This window comes from Opisthorchis viverrini (assembly GCF_000715545.1).
Source record: "Opisthorchis viverrini unplaced genomic scaffold opera_v5_10, whole genome shotgun sequence".
Taxonomy (NCBI): Eukaryota; Metazoa; Platyhelminthes; class Trematoda; order Opisthorchiida; family Opisthorchiidae; genus Opisthorchis; species Opisthorchis viverrini.
Window position 1 is genome coordinate 3,294,383 of NW_008751666.1, and position 13,515 is coordinate 3,307,897.

Genomic DNA, 13,515 nt, shown 5'->3' on the forward strand with positions numbered 1-13,515 from the left:
TCTGGACCTACAGGATAACAAAGTATGCGCCACGTCCGCTAACAACCGACTACCAAAGGAAATCTCCGTTCATATTTCACACCGGAATATTGACATCTCAGATTAATTGAAGGTCGGCCTCACAAGTGTTACTGCCATGGCAGCGCTTCCGTTAAACCGTTGCAATCTACACAGCTAGAATAATAACCACATGGTAGCGTGACGCATAACTCTTGATTACATAAGCTCTTATACTGAAAAGGGCAGAATAAATCGGCTCAAATTTATTTTCATCTTTATCCATCTGTCATTTAGTGTATTTCGGATCCGGAAGGAACCGGTTCAGTTAGCATCCACGTGCCCAAAAATCCATGGGCTCGAGCTGCGATAGACCTGTTCCCATTGCTGCAACACTAACCAAGGTGACACAATTCATAGCTTTTAACTTCTGAAAACACAGAAAAAATTGTCAAACCGGAGTATGTGCGATATTCGATAACGAGTACTACGGCGACGTGAAACACGCAAACACAGAATACACTAGGCGCATTGCAAGTCCACAACTGCCAATTTACTCACCTATTGTCATGCGCAAAAAGTCTCGACAAAAGGCAGATAGACCACAGAGCACACTGAACTCCTCACCCACAATCCTATCATGTGCGTAGATGACAAGTTGCGCAAGAGCCCTGTACAAATCCTACAAACATAATTCACTTTTTATTTCGTTCTTGCCTCTTTGAAAGCTTCTCGGATGTTCTCCGTTCCTTTAAGGAAAAAACTTGAAATTTTCCACGTGTGTACCTCGCCTGTTTTGGAGTAGATGAATTATAAGGGAGGAGTACCTGGAAAGTTTGCGCTTCCTACGTCAAATCGAGCCGTGTGACGAAGTTGGGCCAATTGGTGTCTGTTGAGTGCTTTCAGATTTCCATCTGTGCCTTTCGATAGCATTTCACACTCGTCGAATTCAGGTGCACTGAAAACATTGTCAACTGGTTGGTTCTAGTGCCACCAATGCGGTCAGTTCAAGAATGGGAAAACAAACAACTCACAGATACATTGATGATGCTCTCTGGTAACGTAACTGAAAAATCTTTCCAAAGAAATAAATGCTGAATGGCAGTCTATTAGGAAGTGCAATTATGAGCAACATCAAATCTCACTGTTTTCAAAATGTTTACTGCACTGGATAACTCTCCATCAGGAAGTTCCAGATCTGCTACATCCGAAATGAGAGGAGAACGCTGTAGGAATATGACATCAAAGAGGCCCATAAGTAAAATCTACCTGAGGTTCCGAAACTTCGCAACTATTCCGCACATCCATTTGATCAAGACTGGAGGACCTTTACCGCTTAATCAGTAACCAACTATTCACGCCGTCTGTACAATGTGCATTCCAGTGGATGCCCAGGATTGAGGACATATCAAATGAGACCGGGTGTACGACGAATATCTGTTATTTTAAAAAAGAAATTGGATTAGTTCAGATCTCAGGTAGCATAAGTTCAGGCGAACTTGTTCGGTGTAGTGCAGGATTGAACAGAAGACTGAAAAGCAAGCACAGAAGAAAATCAGAAGTAACAAAGAGCATCACGAGGTGCCCAGAAAGCGATGAGGTCCATGTTTGGGTAGCTTTCAGGTTTGAGCACCCTTTTTCTCTCTCCATTTCCAAATCTTCCTTGCGGCTTTTAACCACTTCTAGCCAACAGTAGCCACCACATCTAAGCAACCGCTTCGGTTGGCCATTTGACCCAGGTAGGCGGCAAGAACAATCAGGCAAGAAGTGATACCTTTAATAATTTCAGGGGCAACCACACCAACATGCATGCTCGAGATGGACGTGATCGACAAGATGAGGTGACTTGCGACAAAACCATACAAATAAATATTACCAGCGGAAGATCCATCCCAACTCCCGTATTCAAAACACACACCTTCCATGAAAACCATCGTCTTCGTATCCCTCAAGTGCTGTTACACCAGTTCCCAAAGACTCCACATGAAGTATGCTGGACTTCTCAATCGCCACCGACGAACTCCCTGGGATCTATGATCGTAACGGAAACTCAGCTCGAACTGGACATCAACGATTCCGACCTATCCCTGTCGGGTCTGATTAATCAGGCTAGACTGGCGGTAAGGAATCGGCGGTGTTACCTTCCCATGCGACCTTACTAGCTTCCCAACTCTTCCTATTAAAAACGTTGTTCTTTGATTTTTCATTATACAGTAACCGTTAGTTACCATCCTCCTGAAAGTTCCGTGCCTCAGACAATAACTTCCCGTAGATCTACGCGATTTGGCATATCGCGGTCACTCACAGATTCCCACTATGAACCATTGTTTGCCGAAAGCGTTCAGCTGTAGCACCCTTTCGGTACCTGATTGCCATGCCACCACAAGAAAGCACGAGAGCTGGGATACTGCCAGGTTGCCCAAGCTAAGACAGAGTAAGTCGAGAGGCACAGGTCGAGTTCGAACCACGGACCTTCCGGTCAGTAAATTCGCGCTCTTACCACTGAGCCATCGTTTGCCGAAAAGAGTGCTGTTTTCTATGCCCAACGAGAGAGGCGGCCAACCCTTGGATCGGCAAAAGGGCATGAAGGAGATTAAGAAACGTTTGAGTACTGTCGGAGCTACTCGACTTCCGGGACGGGGACCGCGTGATCCCCACTGCGCCTAGTTGGGGACGCTGTAAGATATGGCTACCAACCGATGTCAGTGGCGTTCTTGCTGTCAGTTTCTATCCAGACTGCCTGAATGAGCGTCTGGAGGTGTGGGCACTTCGGAATGACTGTAATAAGCTAGCACTAAGTCCCTTCCCAGTCCACCTTTATTCTTTTCCTCACAATAAGTTATCCAAATAAACCATGGTTGTACGGCAGCGAAGCATCGGTGTTGAACACTGATGTCATGCTGTCGATGATGATGATTCCCATTATGAGGCTTCAAAATCCCATCTTTTTATGGACTGATCCTCCGAAGAACGTCTTACAACCACGTTAGACAGTCGAGCCAAAATCGAGACTATAACAATCGTTCGTTCGCTGATCCGATTCCTACCAGTGGGGAGTTGATGGCAATCAACTATTAACCACCCTAAAGCCATGGCGACCACCAGTGCTCGTATTTAACCGCGCGACAAACGCAGAACAACCCTCCTATTCTCACTGACCAAACCACAACCTGTCAACATACCCCGCAACGTCTGCTACTAGTCAATAACTGGGCAGACCCTCACAGAAGAATTTTCACTAAAAGCGGTATGGAAAACTTCCACCGAACCATGATACCCACCAAACATGGTCCCCAAGCCACAGAATCTACTGTCCCTACCAGCCCATAAAGCTGAATTAGAAGCAGGACCAGGAAACGCTTTGCTAAACAGAACGAGCTTAGCGTCGCTACGAGAAAACTCCTAGTGAAGACCTACGGTGAAATTATACGACTCTCATAAACCAGTATGCCTGTCTAACTCGATAAGACAAAAATGGCAGGCTTGGCTGGCGAATAAATTTACGACACACTGTAATCTCCTACGCAGACACCTCAACAGCCTTGTAAAGGTAATACATGGTATCCTTGCATTAAGAACCGAAAATGGTCTTACACGAACGTTTAAGGAAAGCCAATGACTTGATTAGGCTATGCAGTTTCACCTCCAGGAACCAATCGTTTGCTGTTACATACGGACACAAACATACTCGATCATACAGTCTCACCAGACACGGTTGAACGTAAACTCGAACCTCCCCCCCCCCACATACACACCCACCCATGAAAACGCCGCTTATTGCATCGATATCAAACCCAGGAACGGCTCCTTGTTGGTGAACGACCTGGTGTGGCCACTGACCTGTTACTACCAAAGGGTACTCAGTACGTCTTGCGTTTCTGTATTGCATCGATATCAAACCCAGGAACGGCTCCTTGTTGGTGAACGACCTGGTGTGGCCACTGACCTGTTACTACCAAAGGGTACTCAGTACGTCTTGCGTTTCTGAACGACGGAAAACTGGGGTAATTAGTCCCGCGAACAGAGCGACAGAAGGTTCAAACCCGCAAACTACAGGCCTCCTACTCTACTTCCCGTCCAACCAACCGCAGGCGAGCAACTGCGAAAAATATCTCGAAAATCGCGATCTGATGGTGCTGGTGTAGCAGATATTACGGAAGCGGAAGCCCTGGCTAACGAGCTTCCTTTTAACAAGAGATGTGTGGAATGGATTGTAATAAGGAGTCAAAGATTGAAATTAGCTACCTCAGCTTCCCATCTATGACAATTGGCTGTTCAGGAAATCCAATTCCGTTCTTCCTGTAATTTCCCTAATGTTTGCTATAACATGAAACTGTTGCCCTTCAAGTCATGGAACGATGTCGACACTGCACCCAGCCAGACTAGGAGAACAGAAGCATCGGCATTGGGGCCTTCAATAACTATCTACCATACTACAGATAACCCCCATGCAAACTGTTCACCAATGAATTGAAGCTCCAGAGAACCACCCGTACGCCTCATGAACACGGACTCCTAAAAGCAGACCTACACACAGCCTTCAAAGGTCAATTACAAACTATCAACTGCGTACTCTCACTTGTCCCATCCCCCGACCGCTCCTTCTGGGCCGACAAGCACTCCAGTATAAGCTGCGATACTTGAGAAAAATCGCGCAAAAAACTGTTGTATATTTGCTCAACTGCGTACCTTGTCCCATCCCCCGACCGCTCCTTCTGGGCCGACAAGCACTCCAGTATAAGCTGCGATACTTGAGAAAAATCGCGCAACGCAAAATTGTATATTTGCTCTGTTTTTCAAACGCTTCATCGTTTATTGCTAAATCACTTTCTTCCGTTTTCAGCTCTCAGTGTCAAAGTTTTGGATGAATAAAGCCTAGCTTTCGGGCCCTACGTCTTTTCCATTGCCATTCTGATTGTCGTTGCACTCTGACCCTCGTCTTACACAACAATTTATTCATCCAAAAAAAAGTTTTCTTCGAACAATGGGTCGATCCTTACGTCCTGAACGATTCGATACCGACCCCAATACTCAAGACTCGGCAGATACCTGGGAGCATTGGTTTTGTACTTTCACAAACTTCCTAGAGTCAATCGGTTCTCATTCACCAGATAAACTGAAAACCTTGTTCAATTACGTCTCCCCTAGTGTTTACCGATTCATCAAAGACTGCAAAGACTATGAATCAGCCATCGAAACCTTGCGAGAAATTTACGTACAGCCGAAAAATGAAGTTTTTGCACGGCATCTTTTGAACACTTGTAAACAGGACGGAGCTCAGAACCTTGATCAGTTTGTGCAGAAGCTTCGCAGTTTATTGCCAGACTGCCGCTTTACAGCCGTCAGTGCAGAACAGCATACCGATGAAGCGTTGCGAGATGCGTTTATTAGCGGACTTTATTCCAATACTATACGCCAGAGACTGCTGGAACATAAGTCGCTGGATTTTAAAACCGCGTACGACCATGCAAAGTCCCTCGAACTAGCGCAAAAACAGTCGTTGTCGTTTTTGCCGAACACTCAACTTCCCTGTGCCACCGTATCGAACGACCCGCCAAAGTCCCCACGTTCTCAAACGTCATCGCACGAGCAGGCGACTGCTGCCAGTGTTGGGTCTTCATGTTTCTTCTGTGGCTATGCTCGTCACCCGAGATATAAATGCCCCGCTAAAGATGCGACCTGCAAAAACTGTGGGAAGAAAGGGCATTTTCAAAAGGTATGCAGATCTACTGGTCCGCGGAACACCTCATCTGTTTCAAGTGCGCTATCTTGCGTCACTGCAGCGGCTCCTGAGTGTCTAAAAGAAGCAGTCACCGATGTGAAAGCCAATGGTGTCCCGCTTCGAGCTCTTGTTGATACTGGTAGCTCAGAAAGTTTCATTTCCGAAAAGGTAGTCCGTCGTAACAAGTGGTCTGTACTACCATCGTCATCTGAGATAACTTTGGCATCTATCCAGCACAAAAGCTTTACTCTTGGACATTGCTTTTTAACGTTGCAACACAAACAAAACAAGTATCCCTCTTTCAAGTTTTCAGTATTACGTGACCTCTGTGCAGATATTTTGCTAGGACATGACTTTCTTAAGCTTCATAAGTCCCTGGAAATCTCATTCAACGGTGACAAACCTTCTTTTTCCCTTTGTGGCCTAATTGCTGCCAAAATTGAACCTCCCACTTTGTTCGAGCATATTGACCCAAGGTGTAAGCCAATCGCCATAAAGTCCAGGCGACATTCTGCAGACGACGAGGCCTTCATTGCTTCTGAAGTAAAGCGTTTACTTGACCAACACATCATTGAACCCTCGAAGTCCCCATGGAGAGCGCAAGTGCTCGTCACGACAAATGAACGACAGAAGAAGCGAATGGTGGTTGACTATAGTCAAACTATAAACCGATTTACGCAACTAGACGCTTATCCGCTCCCCAGACTTGAAGATTTGAGTACTAAAATAGCTCAATATCGTATTTTCAGCACGCTTGATCTTGAAAGTGCGTATTATCAGATACCCATTAAAGAAAGCGACAGAATCTACACGGCTTTTGAGGCTTGCAACAACCTCTATCAGTTCCGTCGAATACCTTTCGGAGTAACGAATGGGGTAGCCTGTTTTCAAAGGGTAATGGATGACATAATACGCGCCGAACAACTTACCGGGACATATGCGTATGTGGATAATGTTACCATTTGTGGAAAGAATCAAGAAGAACATGATCGAAACCTCCAGCTTTTCCTCACCGTAGCACAAAAGTACGGCCTTCAGTTAAATCACGATAAAAGCACGATTTCCACCACTAAGCTCAGACTCCTCGGCTATGAAATTACTGAAGGTGTCATCAAACCAGACCCTGAACGCTTCAAGGTATTGCAAGAACTGCCCGTTCCGAACGACATCAAGTCTCAACAACGAGTGGTAGGATTGTTCGCGTACTATTCTCGTTGGATAAGCCGTTTCTCGGATAAGATCTACCCAATCACTCACAATACAACCTTTCCTGTCCCTGAATCTGTTATAAAAGCATTTGAAAGTTTGAAAAAGGAGTTGATGGATGCAGCCTTGGTCACTATCGACCCGAGAATACCTTTGGTGCTCGAAACTGATGCATCTGATGTCGCGATTTCTGCTACACTCAATCAAGATGGCAGACCGGTCGCATTCTTCTCACGTACACTGTCTGCCAGCGAAAAACACCATTCCGCTATTGAGAAAGAAGCGTGCGCAATTGTCGAAGCAGTGCGCAAATGGAGGCATTACCTACTCGGGACCCATTTCAAAATTATAACTGATCAGCGATCCGTTGCATTCATGTATTCAACACAACAAAAAGGGAAAATAAAAAATGACAAAATCCAACGATGGCGGATGGAGTTATCGCCTTTTTCTTTTGACGTTACCTACAGACCAGGCATAGAAAACAAAGCTGCTGACACGCTTTCTCGGAGTGTCTGTGCGAACACTTCATCTCACCTGGATCTAAAACGCTTACACACAACCCTGTGTCATCCTGGAGCAACACGCATGATGCATTTCGTTCGTGCCAAGAATCTTCCATTCTCCCTAGAGGATATCCGACTCGTCATTAAGCAGTGTCATGTGTGTGCGGAACTAAAACCACGTTTCTTCAAGTCATCTGGCGGTACCCTCATTAAAGCCACACAAACGTTTGAACGTTTAAGCATTGACTTTAAGGGACCACTGCCTTCGACGACTCGAAACAAATATCTACTGACGATCGTAGACGAATATTCCCGTTTTCCGTTCGCCTATGCATGTCCAGATATCAGTTCGTCTACGGTGATATCATGCCTTGTGCCACTGTTCGCCACATTTGGCCTGCCAAGTTTCGTGCATTCGGATCGTGGCTCATCATTCATTTCGGATGAGATCAAACGATTTCTTCATGAAAAAGGTGTAGCCACCAGTCGGACCACTCCATATAATCCAAGGGGGAACGGCCAGGTGGAAAGATTGAATGGAACTTTGTGGAAGGCTATTACGCTTTCATTACGATCAAAGGGTCTTCAAATCAGTCACTGGGAAGCCGTTTTACAAGACGCTCTCCACTCGATTCGTTCTTTGTTGTGCACGGCCACCAATGCTACTCCACACGAGCGGATGTTTCATCACAATCGAAAATCCGCAGTCGGTACGTCCTTGCCACAGTGGTTGCTTTCCCCAGGACCAGTTTTGATGCGGCGAAACACACGATCTTCAAAGTACGACCCCCTAGTCGAAGAGGTCGAGCTCCTGGAATGTAACCCTGAGTACGCATATGTCAGACGCCCTAACGGCATGGAAGAAACGGTCTCCTTACGACACCTGGCGCCTTCAGCAGATTTCGGATGTGCTCCAGCATCCGAACAGCAGCAACCGGAGTCCAACGCTGATTCATTTAATAAGCCGGAACTATCTGACTCTGCTTCGGAAAGTGAAATGTCGAATTCATCTGAACACCCATTGGTTATACAACAACAGCGGACACGGCCGTATGTCCTGCGCAACAGAGAGGCCTGACATTATTCAATCATAAATTAAACTCTTGAGAACTTTCATCTCTGCGGGGGGTGAATGTTGTATATTTGCTCTGTTTTTCAAACGCTTCATCGTTTATTGCTAAATCACTTTCTTCCGTTTTCAGCTCTCAGTGTCAAAGTTTTGGACGAATAAAGCCTAGCTTTCGGGCCCTACGTCTTTTCCATTGCCATTCTGATTGTCGTTGCACTCTGACCCTCGTCGTACACAACAGAAACCTAACTACAGTGCCTTTATCCCAACGGTAACAGCCTCTAAACACCGGAAAGAGTTGCGTTACATAGTTGACCAAACCAACAGAGACGCCCGAAACACCGACATCCGAAATTATTACCTTTTATAGGATGTGAAAAGCCAGGCCTATCGCTCCACACAAACCCATCAATCCTATAAAACCTATAAAAATAGTTCGGTGTGTATTATGTGTAACTCGGGGGCGTTAGTTTAGCAGCACGCTACGTGGTTAACAGCTAGAAGTCCGGTCCTGATAGACTGTTTATTCCTTGATGTCCGCGGGTTGAGAGGGTTTCCGGCACGCTTCGCGAAAGTCACAAGTTACGTTTAGCAATTAAAACATTATACGGAGAGTGGCATCGACTGCCGTTGGGCCGAGATCTAATTCGGTGGATACGCCAAGCCCCGAGTATTTGAGTAACCAAATGGACAAACATCAAGGTAGCCCCGAGTATCAGTTACCCAATTCCTTTAAAACTGGGGAGGCGTGAACATCTGTCCTAATTTTCTGTCGCTGATTTTCAGCAAGCCCCCGCTGAACTTCCAGTCGTCGTAGTTGAGCCAGTAGCACGCCGTTTCATCTGGGTTTTTAGTCCGAGGACTCCGTGACCCGGGCAGTAGATGCAGCAGCATTGTGGCGTTTTTTGCACTGAAGAATACTGCGGATATTTATTCTTGGTTACGTACTGAAGCGAATGAACCACCAACAGGCACTGTTAGGACCACTTGGACGGAAACAACCTAGATGTATGTGGGTCAGGTTTCCCCGTCAGTATATTTACGACAGTAAACCCAACGGCGCTGCGTATTTTCTGGCGTCTTTAGTAGTGTAGTAGTAGATAGTCATTCAGCCGTAGAACCCTTCGGTGCTTGGCTGCCAGATCACCCAAAGGAAATACGAGGGCTGGGATACTGCCAGGTTGCCCAAACCTAGACAGGGAAAGCCGAGAGGCAAAGGTCGGGTTCGAACCACGGACCTTCCAGTCAGTAAATTCGCGCTCCAACCGTTGGGCCACCTCCCCTGACGTCTTTGCCCTTCGGTGTCCTGGTCAGCTTTTCTGACAGCTAGTAACGGCGGGTGGTTCGGCGCAAAAGTGGACACTGTGTGATTTTGCCATGGTTTGACGCGCGATGTTTTGGACGGAATGAGCAGCTGTAGTTGAAAATCCTATTGAAGTCAGGACGGAGAACTTGGAATCTGCAGCTTAGTGTCTGCTTTTTTCGCTTACTGTGGGCTCAGGGTTACTAAGAAAACATTTACCTGAGTGATAATTCTCAAATGGGAGCTCAAGGGACGACGGAATCAGCACGCGGCAAAATGACCAGGCAGAACGCAGCAGGCAGCAAGAAACTGGATTTTTGTTCTGCTGGTCAGCTCACGAGCCCTGCATCGAAATGTGGTGTTCCAGCTTCGTTTACCGAGGATAGGGATACACAACAAACAAGCACCGTTTACCGCATCAAGATGCACTTACCTTAATTTAACCAGTTAACCTACACACGCAAAGAAAACCGAGTCTCGGGAGCCAATCCACTAAGCCTTCAGTCCTGGGGCTAAGCACAACTCCCACAGCGTAGATGCCACAAGCTAGTGCATCAATACCACCAGGACCCCGAAGAGTAAATTGGAGAAAACCTGGTTCCCTCTGCAGCGACATGCCATGTATGACAGAACTGGGGCCTTATATGCTCGCTTCGGAGAGAGAATGACAGAAGGACAAGGCCTGAGCAAGAGGTATCGGTTGAGCAACTTGACAGATTATTGATGTTGGAAGCAGCAGTGTGGGATAAGGTTCCCAAAATTAATAAGGTTTGTTTTTATTCACTTCACTGGGCAGAAGTTTACGTATGAAGCGACGGCTAGGTGGTTGACAGCTAAATAGGTCAGAAGGACTTGGGTGAGGGACCTGTGGGAATTGTAGTTGTACGCGCTGCTACAGCTCTGTTCAAAAGAGATAAAGATAACAAGGGAAAGAACGCCATATGTTGATGGCAATAACCAAGCCATTCTATGGAATTTAAATAGTTGTCTGTTCCACGGGCGAGGTGGCTGAAAGTGATCACTGTCATAATGATGGCGTCAGTCCCAAAAAGAGCTGTGTCGTCTGGGTACTCCGTATCTGTGAGCGATCGTTCGAACGTCCTAGGGATATTTCGACCCCACAGGCCTTAGAGGCTGCGAGTGAATCTTTCATAATCATACCAATGACGAAGTTGAATAAGAACAATGGAAGAGGACAGCCTTACCCGATATAACTTGATGTAATGAACACAGACGACAGCTTCCCGAAGACCTTCATGTGTCCACGGGAGTTCGCGTACAGCGCTCTGAGGGTAGTCAAGAATTGGGTGCGAACACATTTGTTCCACAGACATGATGTTTCATAAGGTCAAAGGCAGGTCAGAGCAAGCAAGAGCATCATTGTTGGTTGCTGGAAGCAATGTCGCTGTTCCAACGTCTATCAGGGGATGAAAATGTTATTCACATTCTCCTGCGTGGTAGAACCCAGTTTAGCCTTCACACATCCGTTTGTCTGTGAATTTAGCCGACTTTTGGAGGATAAGACCTGAGAGCACATTCAACGCCATCGCCAGCGGGGTAATACCACGGTGGTTTTCACACAGTGTTCGCATACATTTTCGAGGACAGGAATAACTCTTGATGTGCCCCAGGCAGGCGTCCGTCCAACCATAACACCCGTTTGGGGCCCAACTGCCATGCCGTCCAAAGAAAACACAAGGGCTCCGGCACTGCAAGGTTGCTCGAGCCTAGACAGGAACAGTCGAGAGGCTGAGGTTGGGTTCGAACCACAAACTATAAGGCCACTAATTCCGCACCTTTACCACTGAGTAACCTCAAGTTTCTGAGGGGCACTTTTTCTTCACACCATACAGTACCAAGAAAAATTTTCAGAAACATAATCAGAAATTCTCCCCTTCTTTGAAGTAGACTGCGTGCAAACCATCCGGGCCTGATATCCTGTTATAGTCTAGCAGGGATGTTTTGCAATTTATCTCGCCCTCCGACGGACAATTATGGTCTATATTCCAATTCAGGACATGCGTTGCCTTTATGGGATGTGTTGCAGGAGATCAGCTGAAGCGTTCGACCCCGTCTGGAGACGAGAGGCTATAAACGACTTAACACCACCCACAAATGTGCCGCGAGGACTTCGTGGAACGAACGACTCGTGTCTTGATTGGTCAGAGTGTGTGGCCAATCAGGAAGGAGTGTTCATTCTCCAGTGCATTTCGACCCCTCACAAAGATTATAACGTGGGCTTGTAGAACATTCTGTGGTTAATCCGTGAGTACAACCACATTAAATTTATTTAGCTTGCATAAAGCTCATCTTAGGCCACCATGCCTTTCGATATGCCGTAGTGGGTGAAGCAGGGAACCAAGGGCCAACGTACCAGATGCACTTGCTAGTGACAGCCCGAACAACTTCAAGCAATTTCAAATCAGCGACCGACGTAGTTTACGGAGGCTTCAGCAGTGCAATTACTGATGTATAACCTTTGAAAGTTGGTACAAAAAATATGGGAACTATTCCCATCCTTAGCCCGCTCAGTTGGATGGCGTACGGATATTTCAAACTTTGCCACGGGTTGTGAGGATATCTGAGCGAGTTTCATATCTCCTGAAACTTCCTCCCAGCCTTGGTTTCGCAAATTCCATCAAAGTCTTGGCTGAATTATGTAGTAACCTTGTTCCTTGTTCAGTATTGACCACCAGTGTCTCAAAGTTGCCAAAAGAGCTGGTGATGATTTCATCAAACACGCCGGGATGAACAACAAATTAAGGGCGCTTAGATTCCTTCCACGACCGAGGGTCCAATGAAGTGCCTCACCTTCACGTTTAGTCTTAAATCGTCGCATGGTGCATGAATCCGGATATGGCTAGTGAGGCAAAATGAAGAGAATGCAGGGTTGTCACTTCAGAAATTTCAGAACAATCCCACTTCCCGCAGCCTGACTTGGTGTACGAGGTAATTTTTACAGGTCAACGAAATTACAGATGGTCCCCAAGGAAACCAACCACACCCCGTTGGTTTTGCAAAAAACGGCAATATTCATGTTAATGTCCTTACGCGAACCATGGATCCCACATGTGTAGTCAAAATTTCCATTAATAATTCTGCAGAGATATTCAGGGCTCGCGCAAAAATGGCCTGAAGGGGCCTCGCCCACTACACTCAGTAGGAAGTCGCCCGCTTGAAGACATCTTGTCGCAATGCGTATCTTTTTTTACCCGGTGTTATCTAACTTGTTACAGGTTCCGGCTCGACTCTGCCTCCAATACGAATCTAGAAAATTAACGAAATATCATCAGTGTAACATACAAGCTCACCTGGAGCTGGGAGGAAACCTCACACTTACCGGGAAGCTGAACCGCTCGGTGATGATGGGCCCACCTCATCGAGATTTTCCGCCTCACCGATTATACAGACCTCCATCTTTCGGGCCTGAATTAAGTTGTTGGGCATTGACTCTCCGAGGGTTACTTCAACATCGGACGAAACGAAAAATCTGCAGACTGCTACGACAGAGGCATTGCAGTTACATGTCCCGACGGTTCCAGTGAGGAAAAGTCAAACTCAAAATAACCAGTTAGGACACAGCACTTGGACTAGTTAGCCCTTCGCTTTGGACATCGGGGCCGTCTCGGGCAGGCCGCTTCTCCGATTTTCGCCAACCAACTGCAACCTACGCCCACCGTCAGTAAAAATGCGCACGATAATGCTGGTCAAC

General features: G+C 46.5%; 2 protein-coding genes across 2 annotated transcripts in view; one reads left to right on the forward strand and one right to left on the reverse strand.

Moving 5' to 3' along the window:
* T265_01005 (hypothetical protein) overlaps window positions 1–13,250 on the reverse strand; it is a gene marked incomplete at both ends in the record, with an annotated part of 81,123 nt that extends 67,873 nt beyond the window's left edge. Inside the window, 2 exons of the mRNA XM_009164920.1 lie at window positions 559–668; window positions 13,144–13,250. Coding sequence (XP_009163184.1) covers window positions 559–668; window positions 13,144–13,250 — 217 coding nt within the window. The remainder of the gene's footprint in view (window positions 1–558; window positions 669–13,143) is intronic.
* On the forward strand, window positions 1,803–2,159 carry T265_01006 (hypothetical protein; the record flags this gene model as incomplete). Its single annotated transcript, XM_009164921.1, has 1 exon — window positions 1,803–2,159. The coding sequence occupies one exon, from the start codon at window positions 1,803–1,805 to the stop codon at window positions 2,157–2,159; it is 357 nt and encodes a 118-aa protein (XP_009163185.1).
* Window positions 13,251–13,515: the final 265 nt, after the last annotated feature.